This window comes from Cladophialophora immunda (genome assembly GCF_000835495.1).
Source record: "Cladophialophora immunda strain CBS 83496 unplaced genomic scaffold supercont1.5, whole genome shotgun sequence".
In the NCBI taxonomy this organism is placed as follows: Eukaryota; Fungi; Ascomycota; class Eurotiomycetes; order Chaetothyriales; family Herpotrichiellaceae; genus Cladophialophora; species Cladophialophora immunda.
Window position 1 is genome coordinate 34,366 of NW_015622545.1, and position 19,504 is coordinate 53,869.

Here is a 19,504-nt window from a genome sequence, read left to right on the forward strand (position 1 = left end):
AGTGATTTGTTTACGCGTCGAGGCTCAACTTTCTCCTACTGTCAATCCAACCACTTCGCATTATACACCCTGCTCATCCAGTTCAATCATGGAGGAGCCCATTTCGACCCCAGGGCTGCCTACACGGACATACAAAGCTGGGGCTAACCTGCATACTGAAGAACAGTTGCTCTCTTCATCGCCGGGATTCGGCACCCCAGCCTACCCAATCAAGAGCCGACCGACAGAAGTTGCAAAGCCCTTTGCAGCGCAATTGAACACCAGGACGACTACACATAGTGCCCCGACGGTCTTACCGATCCTCCTTCCTCCTCAAACTCTCCGACCCGTCGCTTTCAGGACGCTCACGAAGAAACACAACCTGACCTTGACCTCATCGGGTCTCGGGTTGCTCTCTACGTTCATCGGCAAATTCTGTGGCAGCGGCTGGCGGGAAGAAGGCCTTGCAGAGCGTGTGTTGGACGAGATAGCAAAAGCATGGAAGAAATGCGGAGGTGGCCTCCTCGTCGAGGATGGGCCCGAGAAGAAGCTGTCCAACATTTTGAAGACCTTAGAACCTTGTATGTCAGGCGGGCGTCTGGACACGGGGAAGCTCTCGCGGAGCAACAGTTCAGTACCGACTCCTAATCTGTCTCGGGCGCCTTCATTCACCACCAGCCGACCAGATGCGAACACAGATATCAGTCAGTCGAGCCTAGGACTCTCGGCACTTAACGTGGAAGAAGGAGATTCGCGGAACCTGGGGGAGGATGAAGAGCAATCTCAACTGGATGTCCGGTCATACTTGAAGGTGATCTCAGCGTTCGACCAACCACGACTAATGTACTCGACTTCGTCAAAAAGTCTGGAGCCGGTGAACGGGATGGCCAGCCTACTCCCTCCCATCCAACACAAGATCTCGACGTTCCGGAATCGCTACCACCTCGTCCACCAGCGACTGATGCGAAATGAATCCTTCCAAACTCCATCATTTACGACCGCCACGCGACCACCCAGACTGATGCATTCAGCAAGTGGTATGACAACAATGCAACAGGCCTACAAGATTACTCCCATAGCAAACCTTCTTGGCCGATCAGGAACATCTCATCTCTTGCTGGGTATGTTGGTACACTCTCCAGCTGGAGATCTCGCCCTGACAGACCTATCCGGGAGTGTGGTCCTCGACCTGTCAATAGCCCGGCCTGTCCCTGAAGACGGTGTATGGTTTTGTCCAGGCATGATCATTCTTGTGGAAGGAACTTACGAAGAAGACGGCTCTCACAATTCAAACCTCGGCTCGGCTGCGGGTGTAGGTGGACAGATTAAAGGAGTCTTCGTGGCGCATACATTGGCCGGTCCACCAGCCGAACGACGATCATTGTCTCTGGGTATTTCCGCCGGGTTGGATCCCGGCGGTAACACTCATGCAAGCGCGGGTGCAGGCTTTGGCTGGGTTGATTTTCTGGGCGTTGGCAGCGAAAAAGCGCTGGGAAACCAGATGCGTCGCATTCAACGACGTATCTTCAGACCACCCACAGCCCTCCAGACTATCAATGTCCCGGATGATGACCAGATCGAAACCGAACCGCCTCGACGCCAAATTGCGCTCCTGGGCGAGTGCAACCTCGACAGTCCCCGAACGCTAGACGCGATCCGCGCCATCCTCTCATCCTACAATGCCTCCAGCTCGGGACATATAAGCGACCTACCGTTCTCCATTGTCATGATGGGCAATTTCGTCTCGGCGGCAAGCATGTCAGGATCCAGCAAGGGCGGCGGTAGCATCGAGTATAAAGAACATTTCGACGCCCTGGCGTCGATCCTGTCAGAATTTCCATTGCTGTTGGCGAACACGACGTTCGTCTTCGTGCCAGGGGACAACGACCCGTGGGTGAGTTCGTTCTCGGCGGGCGCGAGTTGTTTGCTCCCGAGACAGGGGTTGCCCGAAGTGTTCACCAGCAGAGTCCGACGAGCGTTCACCACCGCCAACACTGAGGTTCACGGTGGATTAAAAGAGACGGACGCGATGAAAGGGCAGGGGATATGGGCGACGAACCCAGCGAGGATGAGTCTGTTCGGGCCGCTGGAGGAGATGGTCATGTTTCGCGACGACATCACAAGTCGGTTCCGGCGGACTGCCATCACTTTCCCGAAGCTCGACGGAGATGACGAGGAAATCGAAGCAGCGGCAGCAGCGGCTTCCAACGTGCAGAGTCAAAGTCAAGACGCGCCACAGTCCGATGCGGAGGAAATGGATCTGGACGATCCTAGGAACAACCTCGACAGAGCTGTCCAAGACGCAACCTCGCACGTCCCTTCCTCAGGTCCCGCCCCGTCAAGTCCCCCATCCATCCACGCCGCGAGGAAACTCGTCAAAACCATCCTCGACCAATCGCACCTCTCGCCCTTCCCGCTGTCCATCCGGCCCCAGCTCTGGGACCACAGCGCAGCATTGTCACTCTACCCGCTGCCCACGGCGCTGGTGCTCTGCGACGCGGAAATGCCGGCCTTTGCGATCAGCTACGAGGGATGCCACGTCATGAACGTCGGCAGGCTCGTCGACGAGTTCTCCCTGCGCAGAGGCCAGGGTGGTGCCGTCAGGGGCAGCGGGGTTGCGCGGTGGATCGAGTATGATTGTCGAAGCAGGAAAGGGGAGGAGAGGAACTTGAGGTTTTGAGGGATGAGGACGGCTCTAAGCCTTGAGAATGGGGAACAACGAAGGTATGAGCTGAAATGATAACGTTGAGGCCGTCGCTTGTAACATGGAGCTTGAAGCATGTAGCATATACGATATAGTATAGCAGCCAGGATGTATACGCCCTTAGAGCCTTGAATTTCCTGGACAATCTGTGCCCGTCCCTTCGTTCTCTCTGTCTTCGTGGCATGCAGGCAGAGACTATAAGCGGTACTTGTCCCCCCGAGCTGCGTAGGGACGCATATAGGTACACCACCTAGGTATCTAGGTAGTGAAGGTAAAGGTAGTCAAGACCTAGCTTCTCGACAACCTTATATGCATAGATGTGTATATGCATACCTAGTACAGGAGTTGGCTTAAGAATGAGCAGCACAGAAGCCATGGATCGTATACTCTATCTAGACGCCCAGGTCGGAACCTCAGAGGAGAGAAGCCCAGCTTGGAAGGCCCTGGGTGCCGGGGTTATTCTTCCGCCTAGGTTTATCTTTTTCCATGTTCGGGCCAGGGTCAGGAAAATTCTGCCTCACGGTAACATCCCGGGGGGGTTTCTTTGTGAAGATGCGTTCGAGTTCCTTCCACGAGGGCGGTTGTGCCTTCTTGGGGGCGCTTGTTCCTTCTCGAGTGGTGGCCGTTCCTTCGGGGGGGGGGGGGGGGGGTGGCGACGAGTTTCAGACATCATGCTGGCTCCGCGTGCACTTTTTCTTGTGTCAACTGGGGGACGTTCGGGAGGTTTGTCGCGGGTCACGGACGGAGGAGGAACTTCTTGGTAAGAGCCACTGTCCACAGTGTAAGCGTAAGGACGGCGAGTCGGGAAGGATGGATCAGGAAGTATATTGTGGCACTCCGGGCTATAATGATAGCGACGAGAAGGACGAACATGATCGTCGTCACCATCGAGTGCTTCCGGTGTGGGAGTCCGTTCATAGTCGTCAGTCGTAAAGTCCGGATCAACAACCTGATATTTCGTGGAGGATGTCACGGGTTTCCTCGTAGTTCTTGGTGGGCTCTCCTCTCTCATCTCTGGCGTACTAGGGTAAACAGAGCTGCTGTCGGAACGGCGGAAGGGGGTCGGGTAGTCAAGATTGGGATGTCGGGAGAAGCTTGGGTAGTTGTTATCCGGATCTGAATATTCGAACGGGAATTCTCGAGGCAGCATACGAGCAGAGGAATAGCTGTGGTGGTTTCGTGTCCTGGCGCCCTCACCTCCGCCAGACCCTTCTCGTAGTTCTTGTTCTTGCGCCTCATCATCCCTCAGGTTCGAGGTCTTGTAACGTGGAACGGTCGTCCAGGTGAATGGTCTTCCACGAAGCTCTCCCCTCTTTTACTCATCCCAGTCTCCAGGAGCCGAACTTCGGGACGCTGGCTCTGTCTCATCAGCAGCAGCATTTCCTTCGCGCCTCTTCGCCTTGCGGGTTCCTTTTTCCTCTGCTTCAGTGTTCCTAGCTGACTCTGCTCGGGAATTGATATTCTCCGACATCTTCATCTTTAACAATTCAGCCTCCAGCTCTTCTACTCGTTTTTGTGACAGAAGGTAGTGATTTCTCCAGATATCCTGTGCATCATCTGTACCTTTGCTCCCTGTCGCGGTATCACTGTTGCTTTCTCTCGGCGTCTGTTCGTTTTCTACTCGTGCCGTTGGTGGCTCGGCTTCATCTGCGGAGGCGGCCGCGGTGCTGTCGGCCGCTAGGTTTGTCCATTGGTCGAGGAGAGCTTGCAACAAGTTGACAGTGTTCGAGATGACGAGGCTTCGCTCCTCTGATATATCCCTAGCTTGTCCTACCAACTGTCTGAAATAAACCATGGCAGTATTGTTGACCAGTTGGGGAATATGTGGTAGATGCTTGACGACAGCCGCCGACTTCCCTTCGCCATTGCGCGTGCCGGTTGTCTCGTCGACGGCATTTTGTTCATCTTTCTCGACCTTGGCCTGGCAATCCTCCTTTATCGCGGTCGCATTGATTTGCTCCACGACGGCAATCTGCGCTCTTGCAAATTGGGCCTTTGCGTCGTCCTCTGCTTTCTTCGATCGTCTTTTGCGCCTGTGAGTTCGTATCTTCTTGCCAGCGTACAGGATGCTGACCAAGAGATTAACGGTGCTTTTCAGTTACTCGATCTCAGCGACGAGTAGATCGACTTTTGTTTTTCTGAAGTTCCACTTGATCTTCTGCATGAAGCTCATCTTGTCGGCTCTGTCCGGCAGAGATCTCGAATGTCATCGAAGAGATCACAGGATTGATCGTAGATGTCGGAAACCAGATACAGAGCCTTGCGGGAGTGAATCGGTTCGTCATCATCAATGCGTTGGGCAAGCAAGTCGAGCACGTCCGAGTAGAGCGAGACATGGCGAGCGATGTAATCTGTCTGCTCTCTGGCGGATGAAGTCGTCGAGCCAAACCTGTAGAGGGTCGTTGTCAACTGAATACCGAAAGATGAGATGCCTAGCAACGAGGCTACCAGGCCCACCTCCGCCATGTCCTCCACATCAACTTGTAAGGAGCTGTTAACAAAGGTAAAATCAGTGATTGCAGTCGGCGCAGTCTCGATCTCAATTGTGCAAGGGAAATCGAAGGACTTAAAGGAGAGGTCGAGGTGTGGAAAAGTCAAGATTGTGCACAGCCTCATTGGAATCTGCCTTTCGCGAAGCCGCGGGGCGCTGAAGCCACACGTGACCCAGTACACCAATGGCTCCGACAAGGCTGCGGTAGATGGAGTTGCACTCATTCCCCACCAGCCACAATCAGTCAACACAAAGAATGAAGCTTGTGCTAATACATTCCGAGTGATTGGTGTCGGTTGTCCTTTTCGACTGTATTCTCAAAGCGACTACCTCCTCCTAGTATTTGTACATCGTCGCCGCCTTCGAGCAATTCCTCTTGCACGACCGGAGAGCTCTCCAGAACCAGGACCCGTCCACAAGCACTCCTAGTACTCCATTTTCAATCTCTCCAGTCTTTTCATGGCCGCCTCAATCACTGCACCTTCTCTCTCAACCGTGGCCATGATATCCGCAATGCGTTCTTTTTGCAATCGACTAGAAACGCCCAGTGCACTGAAATTGGCACTTCTCGGAGAAGCGGCAGCTCCACTGGAGCGAGACGTAAGAGTGATCTGGGACGCTGACATTGATGGCGTGATTGATGATGCAGAGATTGAGGATACGGATGCGTCCAGGGTTGGGGGCCCTTTCGGCGAGATTGGGTGTTGTTGGTGCTTTTTCTCGATACTATGAGCTTCTTCCACAAGGGAACGAGTCAATTGTTTGACCTGTAGTCCATCGTTAGTCGGTTTCCAAGTACGAGGGAAAAGCAAGGATAGGATACACACCGTTGCAAATCGCTTGTCGAGAGCGGTATCTCTTCCGTCACCCTCTTGCTCTCCGTCCTCTTTAGTCACAATGCCGACATTCTGACCAAGACTCTCAATCTCATGCATCCAGGCCAGTTCCTTTGAGCTCAATTCTCTGTTCGCCGATCCGACACGTCCCACCTTCCTTCTTAGTGCCTCATATCTTGCCACCAGCTTGCTCTGCCTCTCTCGTGCCTCCTTGATCCTCGTCTCAGGGGTCTTCTTCTCCTTGATATTGCCATTTTCATCCTCCTCCGTGGTAGCGGTAAGGCGCTGCAATTGTTGGGCAAGTTCAGTCATCTGCTTGACCTGACCAGCAAGTTCGATTCTTAGACGCTCGCAACGCCGGAAGAGTTCCGCTGCTGCATTCTCTAGCTGAGCAGACTGCACCCCGACTGTACGGTGTGTGAAGGTCATGATCTCTAACATGGCCGGGCTCAAACGTATAGGTTGTTCGGCGATGGCTTTTTTGAGATGTGGCGGCAGACGTTGGCGCATGGAATCAATGGGAATATGCTGGTTGAAGTAGAAGATTTTGGGAGGACAGTATGGCTCTCGTGCAGGGACTGTTTCGATGGGTGACATCGGCATATTCATGAGTTGAGATTCTAGACGACTAGAAGACATCGTGAAATCTGTAATTGAGGGGCCGACAGTTGAGGGGCCTGTAGGCGACTGGTCGAAAACCACTCCATAGGGAGCATTCGAGGTTGCAGTCAAGAGCAAGTATCCGAGTGATGTGTCGTCAATGATGGTCGGGGCCGAGAGAGCCTCAGAAGGCTCACGTACCTCCACTAACTTGTCAGTCACACAGACTTGATTCTGACATCGGGTTTCCAGCCTGGTCCTCATGCCAGGATCGACAGGCTCAGTCCCAGATAGTTCGGCACCTAGCTGAGTGACCCAATCATTCAAAGACAATGAGTAGACATGCTTCAAAGTCGTCACAAAAAAGGAATAGCTGTAGGCAATGTCTGGAGTGAAAACAGGCCAGTTGGCTGCCGGGTTCGTGGTCGATCCATCAAGCGTAACGATATCGACCAATGTCAAGGGCGTGGCATCAGATGAAGGCACACCAAATGCGCTTTTCCCTTTCTTGGGGAGCCACTGTCCTGTCACGCCCTCAAGATCGATGGCAAGCCAAATTTGATTCTCAGGTGTGGCAACACAAATGGTCGTAAAGGGGATAGGTTGGACGAGGCCCCGGTCGATTTCATCATCCTCCTCCCCATCGAACAGATCTTGTTCATCAAGCTTCGCAGGAAACACATGGATATCAGACACCTCAATCTCCGAAGCATCCTCCTCGGGGACGATCGCAAAGGGTCCTTGGAGACGTGGAATGGCACTCGGGTTCTGCGGTCTGAACCGTACCTCAAACTCACCAAGGCTATCCGTCGACTGTTGAATCTGGGGCTCCTCGTTATCGATTTCCTGGACCCACTCATATTGCTGGTCGGCGGCGCGTCTTTCATCCATGTCTGTCTCGTCATCATTGATTGATGCCATTCGTGAGACAGCGGTCGTGGTTAACGAGGGGATAGTGGTTGATGTCGGCTTCCATCTTGATGGCAGCAACGGGCACAGAGCGTACAAATCCCCGTTCCTCATGGCAACCCAGAGACTCATACTTGCCCAAGCATCTTCGTCCTCTCTGCCTCGACCACCAAAACATGCAGCAGAAACTTCCATGTCAAAATCATCAACGGAAAATCCACGGTTTTTGCCAAAGCCGGACGGCTCAAAGTCTTGGTCGCACGAAACGCCATCGGCGAGCTTTCGCAGGTCTATGGCCAATCTTGGACGGTCAAGGGACCAGCTGTTTGCCTTGTCAAATTCCCATAGTCGAACTGCTGCTTCAGCAGTCACAGTGACAAGACAGTCGGTGGAAGCAGTGGAGTAGGCCAATGGATGCCATAACACAGATGTGAGCGGAGATTCCGGAATGACATGGACCGTCGGGCCAAGCTGATACGTTTTCACTTTCAATAGTGAGCGGTCATGCTCCTTCAGCCGTGACGGATCTGGTAGCACTGCGATGTGGACGGTATGTTCTGTGCAGATGGCCAGAAAAAACCCGGATGGGGAGATCAAAATCTGGCGAATCTGATAATAGACAGGAACAGCTAATGTCTACATTTGTCAGAATTTTCTCTCCATACAGGGGAATGATCCCACGTACTCTGTAAACACTGTCTCCTGTCGCTTCCGTTGCGTCAGAGCGAGACAGTCCAAACCGACTGGCGCCAGACTGGGTGTTATCCTCCCATTCATCTCGAACTGCGCTGAGATCTGCCCATCTGATTTTATTGCCCACAACCGTGAATATCTCCGTCCCCCTACTAGCGACCAACCTCCTAGGTCCTTGGTATTGTGTCGAGGGAAGTGCGCCAAGGTAAGAGGAACGTTTGGAGGGAGAGGCGGGCGATTGAGGCTCGGGGTCTGTGAAGATTTTGGAGCCTGACGACGGTCGTGACAGGAAAGGGGGTGTATATCCAATAACCTTGGGCATTTTGGTTTGTCAAATTAAACGTAGTTGCGAGATAAGGCACACATTGGAATCACACAATTGCTAGACCTTGCGGTACCAGGATCAGGACAAAGGCGCAGCCTCGCATAGAATGTCGTGAATATTAGAAAGTGAAATTGGGCGCGTCTTTGCGGAGAAACAATCTTCCCGAAACAGCTGCCGCGCGGCGCTGCTTTTAGAACCTCCCTTTTTGTCATGTCCACGTGATTAGTACTTCAATGAACACCAGAAGAGCCTTTTGAGTCAGATTAACCTATTTCACATCGATAAAAGCGACAGTATGGGCACGGAGCGAACTGAAATCCCTGATATTGGCTGCTAATCCGCTTTCTTGCAGATATGAGGATGACATCTGGAACTATTCGCCTTCTATGGCCTCATTGATCCTCAGACACATTCCTTCCCGTTCGTGGAGCGAGCCATAATAGGCCGCCCACCACAGCTACCGGGCTTGCCACACCTGATTCTCGTCTGCCACCTAACACATGAGGAACAACGATTCACAAGAGTCGTCTTCCATCAAAAGACCAACTTTGGGCGTGTTATACCACGCCGCTGCGGTTCAACATCACAGCCCACTTCATCCATGACCATTCAGATCTCGACCGCTTGCACACCCAACGATGGCTTCTTCTCGTTAGTCTCTCCAGTGAAAGGCGTGGGCGGGTCGATTTCAGCAGAACTAAGTTCGAGTTCACCATTCCTCTTCTTTTGCTTCTTCTCTCTATGAGCAAGCAAAGCAATGAGTCCGAAAACGATCACGTTGAGTCCCGCAACCACTGCCGCTGCTCTGTTACCGGGTGTGACTAAGCATCGGCAGCTGTCAGTCTCATATGCCTTGGATCAAGTAGATGAAAACGAACCATTGGGTTGATGGACTTGTTGGAACCAAACCAGTGGTATCCATGCCGTAAAAGTATCTTTACACAAAACAAAATCTGTCAGCGTATGGTCTAAATAGAGGAAAGGAAGCAGGTTATAGGAATGCAGCTTACACTGAAGAGTATTCATGGCTGCCGCAGTGAAAGCTCTTTGTTCAGCATTGTCCGAAATCAACTCGGCCATCCATCTTTCGGGATTTTGTCAGCAGTCATTGCTTTCATGCCCGCAAAGCAAACAAGTGGGGTAAGGGACTCACGCCATGGTCAGTGGAACGCAGCTTCCTCCAATTGAGGACACAATGTAAAGAGGTGCTCGATGAGAGAAAGGACCGAAAACAGGAGTGACAACGAGCAGGACGAAGATGACGATGGCGACGAGATTGGAGAAGATGATGATCGGCCAGCGGCGGCCTCTAAATGGTCCATCAGAGATCCAGACGGCGAGCAGAGAGTATACTGCCGTAAAGGCGTTTCCGATGGTCGGGTATTCGTTCTATCAAGGAACAACCCGGAGTCAGTCCAGTCTTTCTGCGGTCAATGAGATGCGGGACAGCCCTACAATCTGGGCAACACTGTAAACCGGTGGCTTGCCCTTGATGTTGTGTGCCTTGAGCCAGAAAACGAAAGAGGTGAATGGCTGGCTTCCAAAGGGTTGCATTGCTGTCGAGAACAAGAAGGTTAACAAAATATTTGCTAACGCAATTGAACGTGGGGAGCTTACTGAAAATCAGGGTGAAGAGCACCGTCTTCCAGCTGGTAAAGTAGCCCAGGATAACCTTGACGGTGTAAGGTTTGCCTTCAGGAACTCGACCAGCTCTGGACATCCTCTCCCGCGCAATTTCAATATCCTAAAAGTCAAAGAAAAAGGGCAGTCAATTACCATGTCTTCTTCATTTTGGTGGATCCGCTACTTACACGCTCAGTGAACAACCAGCTAGGCTTCGCCGTGCCAGGAGTGTCAGGCAAGCAGAAGTAAGCGAGGACGGCGATCGGGAAAGAAATCACGCCGTTGATGACTGTGGCACGAAAGGTTATGTTAGAGTTGGAAATGATACACCACAACGCACGATCAGGGGCTTACCAAAAAGCCACCTCCATCCAGCGAGACCGGCATGGCCATTGAGGGAGTTGTAGATTCCGGCCTGCAAGAACCCACTGAAAATCGGCGCAATTGACACAGCAGATTGAAGAATGCCGTTGCGTTTTCCAAGTTCCCCTGTTAGTCAGTGCAAAGGTTAGCAGCGTCCAGAATCATTGTCCTGTTGTTTTCGTAACCCAACTTACGTTTATTGTACCAGCTTCCAAGAATATAGTAAAGAGCTGGCCAGTACCCAGCCTCAAAAAGTCCGACGACGAATCGAAGGCCGAGCATTGCATGATAGCTCTTTGCACCAGCAAGGGTAAAAGTGAAGATAGTCCAACCGAGTTCGAGGAACGGGATCCAGACTAGGGATCTAGAGTTAGGAAGGCTGGGTTCTTTAGGACATGGAGCTTTCAGGATGGTGCTTACTATGAGCACGGACTCGGGTCAAGATGAAGTTTGAAGGCTGTATTGAACCGTTGTCAGCGTCTGATAGGAAGTTTTATTTGTACCACGAAAGAACATACCCATTGTCCAATGATATAGCCCACCGTCCATGCAACGACAATGTAGTTATATTGATTTTGATAGAGGTTGAGGTCTTCCTTCATCCCGGAGACAAACGCATTGGTTATATTGGAGGTATCAATCTGTGTCAAGGGCCTTAGACTTTGGTTTGTAGCATGGCAAAGGATGACACTTACCCATTTCGTCAACATTCCCAGTGTGCCGAACGTCAGCAGTGTAAAGTCCAACTGCAACAAGTGATATCGACTTAGAACAAATCGTCTTCGCTAAATGATAGCCTTATAAGCCGACCCACCTTGAGAAGAAATCTTCTTTCTTCTTTGGAAACATCAGCTGAATCCCATAGCCATCCTTTCCAACTACCGGATCGCGTGGACGAAGTGATTGAAGCTGCTTTTTCTGCCATTTTGGAGGCAAGTGAGATGGACGGAAGCGAATGAGCAGGTAGTAGGCAATGCGGGCATTAGGTGGACAAAGAAAACAATGCACCAGATATATATAGTGCGCAAGGGACGAAAAATCCACATTGAACCTTACTCAAGACCATGCCTCGGTCTCACGCTCAACAGCGCCATCGTCATTGCATGCAGGATGATGCGAGCAACTTGACAGAAGATGTCTGGGTCTTGCCAGTAATTGCATGTCCAATACGCACGGATCTGTTAGGTGCGTCGGACAAAATTCGTTGCTATTATCATTTCGACCACAGACAACGACATTCTGGAGCCTCAATTGGACGATAAGGAACCTGTGATAAGGCTCTTATTGACTTGGTGTATGATATGAAGACTCTGAAAATGCCAACAGAGACCACGATGGTAAATTGACAATCGCGATGGCAAATGACGTGACTGACTCTCCCAAGTAGATGAGGGTCTAGACTCACTGCAGCCCGACGGCGCGTCCTAGAGTGGGAGAATGTGAGTAGATTGAGGAGAGAGAAAGAGAGAGGGAACAAAAAGAACAAAAAGAAATCTGGGATTTGGCAATCAACATGGTAAATGGCGTGCCTCGAGCCACACTTGCCAAATGCTTCGAACCATGCAACTCTCGTCGAAACAGAAAAGCGACTAAGGCAACCCTGGACGACGGCCCGTCAATTAGTCTTAGACGGAGCCAATTCCGTCACCCTTTGTTCGAGAGACCTGCATGCCTTTTTGCATCCACCACGGGGCAGCGGAGTGTCTCGATCTTCTGAGGGAGGACTGGATGTTGGTCTAAAACGGTCATGTGGAAGAGTTCTCGATATAATTGGCTTCCTCTAGACTGAAGCGTGGAAAGGCCCAATTCTCCCTTTCGTGTATTGTTCAGATCGAGTAGTCGCTCCTGTCGAGACCTGGCACCTTTCACGGGGAATGGATCGTCAGTGGGAGCTTCATGTGCCGGCTCGGATGGCAATGAATAAACACCAGAGCCCACAAGGGAGATACACGTGGCAAAGACAACGGGCGTATGAAATCTCGCTCAGCCAACCTGCGCCCCTACTTTATCGGAGGGGGAGGACAGGAGGTGCCGCCAAGAGAGAAAGAATCATTGAACGTTAGAAGCTCTGCGGCAATCTCCAAGTGAGACTGGGCAAGCGGAAGGACGCAGCATAGCTGGATTGGGGCCTCCTGCTGACAAGGCTTCCAGTATGTCTTGGGAACAAAGCGCTTCGGATGTTGAATTTTTGAACACACAAACAGAAAAATCATCGAACTGTTTGGCAAAATATCCAAATATCTTCCAGTGGACACATAGTTCGTCAGAGTGTAGGCTGTTGAATTTTTCACAATCTGAGGCGGCTTTGTAGCAATGCTCAAAGAGAGGTACATAGGAGGATACGATGTCGTGGCACGAGGTCAGGTAGAAGGATAAAGCAGCGACGATAATGAGTCTCTGTGATTGGCTGAGAGGTATTGGGCAGCTAAACCACTTTAGGTAGCGTGAATGCGCGAGGAGAAGACGCGGCGCAACTTGTTCTCACTTTTGCATCGTTCAATCCTTCAATACAGCTTGAGAAGTTTACAACATGTCTACGGTCGAGAGACTAGACAGGCCCAGTACATACTACTCCGCAAGGGTAAGTCTCTCCCACATATAATGATGCAAGATCTGAGCTGATGCCCTGTGAAGAAGAAGCGGAAGTACGGTCGAGATCAGCCTGAAGATGGCGACAAGCAAGCAGAACAAGACGACCTACTGAAAGATGCCACCACCCTCTACGTGGGGAATTTGTTCGTCCTCTGAGTGATTTTTTTTCTGGACGTTGAAGCTGAATGTTGCGCAGGTCATTTTACACCACTGAGGAGCAGATCCACGAGCTGTTCTCGAAGTGCGGCGAAATTAAACGTCTCATCATGGGCTTGGACCGTTTCCAGAAGACGCCCTGCGGCTTTTGCTTTGTGGAGTATTACACACATCAAGAGGCACTGGATTGTATGAAGTACATCGGTGGCACCAAGCTCGACGAACGCGTCATCAGAACCGACCTCGATGCCGGATTTCAAGAGGGCAGACAGTACGGCCGCGGCAAATCAGGTGGGCAGGTCAGGGACGAATACCGAGACGAATTCGACCCTGGAAGAGGAGGCTATGGTCGGGCGATTGACGCAGAAAGAAAGAAGGAGGAAGAAGAATATGGTGGGGGCAGATGATGAACCTCTCCAATATGTGCGGGACCTCTATCCAAAGTGCTGGGCTCATGAAACTCCGTTTGCCGTACCGACCGCATCCAAGACTTGCCTTAGCCACCAAACATGGATCCGGATATCTGAGGTCAATTCAGGGTGGAAGCTGGTACCGAAGACATTGCCTTGCTTGACGGCAATGATATCTCCCACTTCCTCACCAGCGTGTACTTCAGGCCCCATGCCAGCTGCCTTCTTCAAGCGACCAGGCAACTTTCCCATGATATCAACATGAGAGCTCATGGCCTGGCGGGCGTGGTCATCTTTGGCCGATTTGTATGGGGCAACGACCGTCTCGGCCAGTTGTTGTTCGCCCTTCTGGATTCCTTCCACATTGGGAAGGATCTTTTCGACAACGGGAGCGCGAATGAAGACGCCGGGAAAGGGCGTCTTGTCGACTGCGCCATTGTTTTGCAAGAAGGGCAAGTCAAGATCGGCTTGGAAGCTTTCTACCTGTCGTCCAAAATGATTTCGGTTCACCCGTACATCCAGGCCCCCAATCAAGTCCTGGCCGCCTTTCTTAGTAGCATTAGCCGCCTCAGCGAGCAGAATCAAGCCGGCGCAGGTTCCCCAAGTTGGTTTACGGTTGACTCTGGCGAGGATATGAGTCAGTCATCATATCGGCATCTGGGGAGATAAGAGGTGTTAGTCTCACTTGACGAATTCCCTCAACGGTTCCAGCAGACCGGACTGAGCGGCGACGAGGGAAATGGTCGTACTTTCGCCGCCCGGGATGATCAAGGCATCACAACGAGCCAAGTCTTTGGCGTTTCTGACTTCTGTAAACTCGAAAGAAGCCGCAGTGTCCTCGCGGCGCAAGTAATCCGCCGCTCTTTGCAGCAGGACCAGATGTTCTAAAAAGGCGCCTTGCAGGGCCAGCACGCCGACGGTGATTGTCATTGACACCTCATGTACGAGGGAGCGGGAGTCGACGGAGAGAGCGAGAGGACGAGATATCGAGAGGCAGGCGATATGGGAGATATGAAGCGGGTGGAACAGGCGTCTGGACGATAGGAGCAGCGAATAATATGATGGTCTTCTCGCCGTAGTCCGCTGCCAGTCATGTTCGTATGGGAAAAATTCAACGATGATTCCGCCCGGCGGTGGCTGCGGTGGCTTCCTGTGCCTGCGCCCTTTGATTGGGCATCTTCCTCGTTCGCCGACTCCTCGACTTTTTCTCCTGCTGCAAACACCTGAACTGCATCTCGGCATCACTCTTCCATCGATCCTTCATGCCTCCGATCCAATAAGAGACTTCTCTCATCTCCATCTGGCAGCCCTCAGGCCCTCGAGGCAGTGAAACCCATCAGCCTTGTGGAACCCTCTGATCTGGACACCTCTGAACCCTCCGTCCACCGCGCTGTTGATCCCCCCTTCGGCCTATTGCTAAATTAAGACTTGTCTCCTGAATACTGTCAAATATCTCTTCTCTGTCATTCATTCTCTTATTCTTTTTTTCTATATCATAGACCCATAGATTCAGTTGATCCACTAATCAGCCCTGATAGACCCTCCCATCCGACTCTATCCTCACAATTCTATTATCACCTCCAGCCGACCACCGCAAGGTCTACCAGTTCGGAAATTGACTGAATGTCTCGCGAGACCTCTCCTCGGCGAATGGAAATACTGTCACCGGTAGTATATTCTTGAGCACCTACTGTTTCGCGTCTTTGTGATTGTAAGAGGAGGTGCGGGTTCTGCTGCTTGCGGCTCACAGCACCGAGCACATCGCCATTGTCGACCCCTGTTCCAATACACGAGCCGACAGCTGCTTGATATCGCCTACAGGAGGAACGTGACAGCCCTCACACAATGTCGCCGCATTGTCCCGCGAACTTCACCACCACCATAAACCGTTGGTACATCGATACCCGGCCATATGTGCCCCAACCACACAATCCCAAGTCGCTCCACTCCCTCCCTTTGCTCTCGACCTTACAGCATTCCGATGAAGAAGCCATTACTAGGTTTATCCGCCCCGCTGACCGATTCATGTCCCTTGCAAGCGCCCTGCTAAAGTACACCTTCATCCACCGCCGCGCGAAGATCCCCTGGTCTGAGGTCCAGATCTCACGAACACCAGCACCTCATCGACGTCCGTATTGGGAACCGCCCGAGAACTGGTCCACCACTGACATTTACGACGACAGTGACCCTACTGAAGAAGAGTCTCGCCCGATAAGAGGCCTTGAATTCAATGTCTCTCACCAAGCCGGCCTCGTCACCATCGTCGGGTGCTCTACACCCACCCCCCAGCTTCCTTCATCTGTCATTCCGAACCCTGGTCCGCTCTCACCCACAGTTCTAGATTCTCTGGCGCAAATAGATCTCTCTAGCCATCCAACATGCACAGCTTTTGAACATCCTGATCTCGTCCGCCTAGGAGTGGATATAGCCTGCACAAATGAAGACAAGCGCACCCCCAAGGATCTCACCACACAGTCCAAATTCGACGAGTGGATCGAAATTTTCGCCGAGATGTTCTCTGACCGCGAGAGACGCCACATGCGTCAAATGCCGATCCACATCCCCATCAAAGAGCGCGAGGAAGGCGAGTGGGGAAGTGATTCGAGCTCGTCGTCGGCTGCTTCCTCGCCGACAGACGGACCCGGCGGTGGAAACACCAAGTTCTTCCAGAATCATGAGGCCAGGATCATCAATATGAAGTTGCGCCGGTTTTATGCGTATTGGAGCCTGAAGGAGGCGTATATTAAGATGGTGGGCGAAGGACTGCTGGCGAGTTGGTTGAGAGAACTCGAATTCCTTGATGTACATGCTCCTCCGCCTCCACCATTGCCCAAGCATGATGGGCCCCCGTCCACCGCCTCGAGTTACCAGCCAAAGAACAGCAGTAACACACACAGCATTATAGAGTCACAAGGCATGCCCCTTCCTGCATCTGCCGATATATATGCGCACAGGAAATCCCTGGCGAATGTTCCTTCTGTACCACCGGTCGACACATCTATTCCGAGTGGTGGGCGTGCAGCGGCACCCCCAGACATGTACGCTAAGCGCGAATCTGTTGAGAGCATTCTCCCACCTCCCGGCTCATCCTCCGACACGCACCGTCGAAAATCCTCGGTTCCTGCTGCCGACATGTATGCGCAGAGAAAAGCATCCTTCGCCTCCCCGTTGGAGGGCAAACCCAGAAAGCTCTCCATACCTGCAACCACAATAGCCCCGTCCCATTCTCACGCGCGCAACCGTTCACACGATTACCTCTCTCCCTTCGCAGACTCCCCCAGCACCCCTTCCCTTCTTGAACCACACTTCCCGGCGCCTTCATCGCCCAACGGCAGCGGCACGGGACATCATCCTTCCCCTGTTGAAACCGCCAAGTGGACACCCCCGCAGCAAGCTGAAAGGGGCATGACCACGCTGCTCCGCGGCAAGCGGGTCGAAGACGTACAGATCGAGCTTGTGGCGTATGACCAGGACTTCATGATCGCCACAGCCACGAGAGGCGTCAAGGAAAGACCGATATCGGGTGGCGATGGCGGTGCTGGCTGGGGTGAAGGGAGTGGATGGTGGTTGAGGTTGGACATTGAGCAGGATATTAGACCCTGTGCCGAGGGCTGGTGTAGCTGTTTAGAAGAGTAGAACTCAGATTGAGCATTTCCCTTTCCTCCGTGTTCAAAGAAAGAGAAAAGGGAAGAGCAAAACGGGCAGACACAATGATGATGATGATTCGTTCTTCTATGCATTCATTTCTTCTTGATTAGCAGCCCGACCCCGTCCCCTTTCTGCTTCATGCTCACGGAACCATCTCCGCCTTGACCTGAGACGCAAAAAACCCGGGTTGCCCAATGCCCTCTTGACCGAGCATCTCTTGGCCCAGCTGATTGAGCGCGTCGAGAAACGCCGGGATGAACGTCCCCGGCCCGCTGCAGTATTCGCCAGCCGACTCGGCGGCGAGTTCGAAATGCAGGATGCCCGCGAGGGCGGCGAGGAACTTGTCCTCGGGGTGCACGGCCAGGTAGCTCGCGATGACGGCGCCCAGGGCGCATCCCGACCCGGTGATCTTGCCCAGCCAGCGCGAGCCGTTGTGGATCGCGACCGTGCGCGTCCCGTCGGACAGGTAGTCGGTCTTGCCCGTCATGAGGACGACGCAGTGCTCGCGCCGCGCCAGCGTCTTGACCAGCTGGGCCTTCTGCTCGGGGCTCGAGTTCGAGGGGCCCGCGTCCACCCCACGCTGCTGGCCCGTCGACGTACCCGCGACGGCGCCGATCTCGCCCTCGTTGCCCTTGATGACGCTGAAGAAGCCCGCCGCGAGGAGCGTCTCGATCGCCGCGCGCCGCACGCCCGTCGCCCCGCCGCCGACCGGGTCGAACAGGATCGGCGCCCCCACGGCGTTGTACGCTCTCATGCCCGCGATGTAGGCGTCCAGCTTGTCCGGCGTGACCGTGCCCATGTTGATAACCAGCGCGCCGCCCAGTCGCGCCAGGTCCGCCGCCTCGGGCCCGTTCTCCGACATGATCGGCGACGAGCCCGTGCCCAGGCACACGTTGGCCACGAAGTTCTGCACCACCGTGTTGGTCATGTTGTGGCAGATGACGCCGGACGCAACGTGGGCCCGGATGATGTTGGGCGTGTGGCTGATGAGGAGTTTCAGGTCGGTGGTCGGCGGTATCTGCGGGGGGACAGCCGTGTAGAACTTCTCCGGCGCCGATTTGATCAGGTCGAGAAGCGTTCTCGCCGACCTGTGCGGCTCGAGCGAGGCCATGATGGCGCTGACCACGGCGATCCCGTTCAGGCGGTTCGAGTCCGACGCAGACTGATGCAGGACTCGCTGGACGTTGGAGGCGTTGATGCTGCCGATGGCCACGCAGGGGATCGTCTTCGCCGTACCCGTGTCACAGGCGGCCAGAATCTGCTGGAGGCCCCTGGTCCCGATGATGTGCTTTGTGTCCGTCTTGGTGGGCGTAGCGAACGTGGTACCAATGCCCAGGTAGTCGGCGCCGTCCTTGATGGCCCTGTCGGCCTCGCCGGGCGACGAGGCTGTGACCCCTATGATGGCGTCGGAGCCCAGGAGCTGCCTGGCGCGGGCCACGTCCATGTCGTCCTGGCCGATGTGGACTCCTTCGGCGCCGACGGCCAGGCACACGTCGACGCGATCGTTGATCAGAAGCGGCACGCCGTGTTTTCGGGTGATGGCGTGCAGTTTCGCGGCGACGTCGACCATGGCCCCCGTGTCGGCGTGCTTCTCTCGGTACTGCACCACGCCCACGCCACCCTGGATCGCTTCATCGACGATGTGCAGCAAGTCCTTGTCCCCCAGGATGGCCGGCGTGGAGTCCGTGACCAGGTACAGCGACCAATCTATAGAGCGGCATTTTGGATTTGGTGTTCGTGACATGTCGCAACAGGATGCTTCTGCGTGCGCTCTGCTCTGAGGAGGGAGATAGAATGCTGTGTGCTCAAACCATTTCCAAGTGAGCGATCGGTGTTCGTTCGTCGTGGGGACTTTCGAGATGCAAGTCGAAATCCGTGTCGATGCGACTTGGGAGAGAAAAATTTCTCCAGGTTCAGTTTGGATGGTGGAGGCCGTTGGGGAAATTAAAAACCATTCGACTGTTTCCCTCCCCTTTGCGTCAATTGCTACTTGTTTGCTCTGTGGCTGCTCGACAAGACACGGGCACAAAGCAAACGCAATTAGAGGTATGATTGATGATCTATCGTGTCATTATCAGATGATCTGACCTCGAAGAGCTGACTAGAACACCCCCTGCGCTCAAGCCAAGAGGCACAACAACGGAAAGCGTACAAGAATGAAGGCTAGCTTTGTGA

General features: G+C 53.3%; 7 protein-coding genes across 7 annotated transcripts; 3 read left to right on the top strand and 4 right to left on the bottom strand.

Annotated features, from left to right (window-relative positions):
• Positions 1-59: 59 nt before the first annotated feature.
• PV07_08395 (uncharacterized protein) lies at positions 60-2,821 on the top strand. The gene has a single exon (XM_016395557.1). It carries the CDS (start codon positions 89-91, stop codon positions 2,657-2,659), a length of 2,571 nt encoding a protein of 856 aa, XP_016245413.1. The 5' UTR covers positions 60-88; the 3' UTR covers positions 2,660-2,821.
• A 1,177-nt stretch (positions 2,822-3,998) lies between these two features.
• PV07_08396 (uncharacterized protein) lies at positions 3,999-4,856 on the bottom strand (the record flags this gene model as incomplete). The annotated part of the gene is made up of 2 exons (XM_016395558.1): positions 3,999-4,752; positions 4,786-4,856. The coding sequence occupies 2 exons, from the start codon at positions 4,854-4,856 to the stop codon at positions 3,999-4,001; spliced, it is 825 nt and encodes a 274-aa protein (XP_016245414.1).
• A 469-nt stretch (positions 4,857-5,325) lies between these two features.
• On the bottom strand, positions 5,326-8,640 carry PV07_08397 (uncharacterized protein). The gene is made up of 3 exons (XM_016395559.1): positions 8,205-8,640; positions 6,002-8,155; positions 5,326-5,941 (listed from the first exon to the last, which is right to left on the bottom strand). Exons 1-3 carry the CDS (start codon positions 8,532-8,534, stop codon positions 5,600-5,602), a joined length of 2,826 nt encoding a protein of 941 aa, XP_016245415.1. The 5' UTR covers positions 8,535-8,640; the 3' UTR covers positions 5,326-5,599.
• Positions 8,641-13,025: 4,385 nt separating this feature from the next.
• Positions 13,026-14,800, top strand: PV07_08398 (nuclear cap-binding protein subunit 2). The gene is made up of 3 exons (XM_016395560.1): positions 13,026-13,104; positions 13,158-13,258; positions 13,312-14,800. The coding sequence occupies exons 1-3, from the start codon at positions 13,054-13,056 to the stop codon at positions 13,676-13,678; spliced, it is 519 nt and encodes a 172-aa protein (XP_016245416.1). The 5' UTR covers positions 13,026-13,053; the 3' UTR covers positions 13,679-14,800.
• PV07_08399 (pyridoxal 5'-phosphate synthase, glutaminase subunit Pdx2) lies at positions 13,610-14,768 on the bottom strand. The gene is made up of 2 exons (XM_016395561.1): positions 14,367-14,768; positions 13,610-14,303 (listed from the first exon to the last, which is right to left on the bottom strand). Exons 1-2 carry the CDS (start codon positions 14,609-14,611, stop codon positions 13,724-13,726), a joined length of 825 nt encoding a protein of 274 aa, XP_016245417.1. The 5' UTR covers positions 14,612-14,768; the 3' UTR covers positions 13,610-13,723.
• A 187-nt stretch (positions 14,801-14,987) lies between the features above and the next one.
• PV07_08400 (uncharacterized protein) lies at positions 14,988-17,416 on the top strand. The gene has a single exon (XM_016395562.1). The coding sequence runs from the start codon at positions 15,527-15,529 to the stop codon at positions 17,315-17,317; it is 1,791 nt and encodes a 596-aa protein (XP_016245418.1). The 5' UTR covers positions 14,988-15,526; the 3' UTR covers positions 17,318-17,416.
• Positions 16,386-19,502, bottom strand: PV07_08401 (hydroxyethylthiazole kinase). Its single transcript, XM_016395563.1, has one exon. The coding sequence runs from the start codon at positions 19,071-19,073 to the stop codon at positions 17,472-17,474; it is 1,602 nt and encodes a 533-aa protein (XP_016245419.1). The 5' UTR covers positions 19,074-19,502; the 3' UTR covers positions 16,386-17,471.
• Between the last annotated feature and the right edge of the window lie 2 nt (positions 19,503-19,504).

Coding starts and splice junctions, on each gene's coding strand:
- PV07_08400 (XM_016395562.1), top strand. CDS start 15,527: ATGTCGCCGCATTGTCCCGCGAACTTCACCACCACCATAAACCGTTGG.
- PV07_08399 (XM_016395561.1), bottom strand. CDS start 14,611: ATGACAATCACCGTCGGCGTGCTGGCCCTGCAAGGCGCCTTTTTAGAA. Junction 14,304..14,366: donor CCGTTGAGGGAATTCGTCAA/GTGAGACTAACA, acceptor TATCCTCGCCAG/AGTCAACCGTAAACCAACTT.
- PV07_08401 (XM_016395563.1), bottom strand. CDS start 19,073: ATGTCACGAACACCAAATCCAAAATGCCGCTCTATAGATTGGTCGCTG.
- PV07_08395 (XM_016395557.1), top strand. CDS start 89: ATGGAGGAGCCCATTTCGACCCCAGGGCTGCCTACACGGACATACAAA.
- PV07_08398 (XM_016395560.1), top strand. CDS start 13,054: ATGTCTACGGTCGAGAGACTAGACAGGCCCAGTACATACTACTCCGCA. Junction 13,105..13,157: donor GTACATACTACTCCGCAAGG/GTAAGTCTCTCC, acceptor TGCCCTGTGAAG/AAGAAGCGGAAGTACGGTCG. Junction 13,259..13,311: donor ACCCTCTACGTGGGGAATTT/GTTCGTCCTCTG, acceptor AATGTTGCGCAG/GTCATTTTACACCACTGAGG.
- PV07_08397 (XM_016395559.1), bottom strand. CDS start 8,534: ATGCCCAAGGTTATTGGATATACACCCCCTTTCCTGTCACGACCGTCG. Junction 8,156..8,204: donor CAGGAGACAGTGTTTACAGA/GTACGTGGGATC, acceptor TGACAAATGTAG/ACATTAGCTGTTCCTGTCTA. Junction 5,942..6,001: donor TCGACAAGCGATTTGCAACG/GTGTGTATCCTA, acceptor GATGGACTACAG/GTCAAACAATTGACTCGTTC.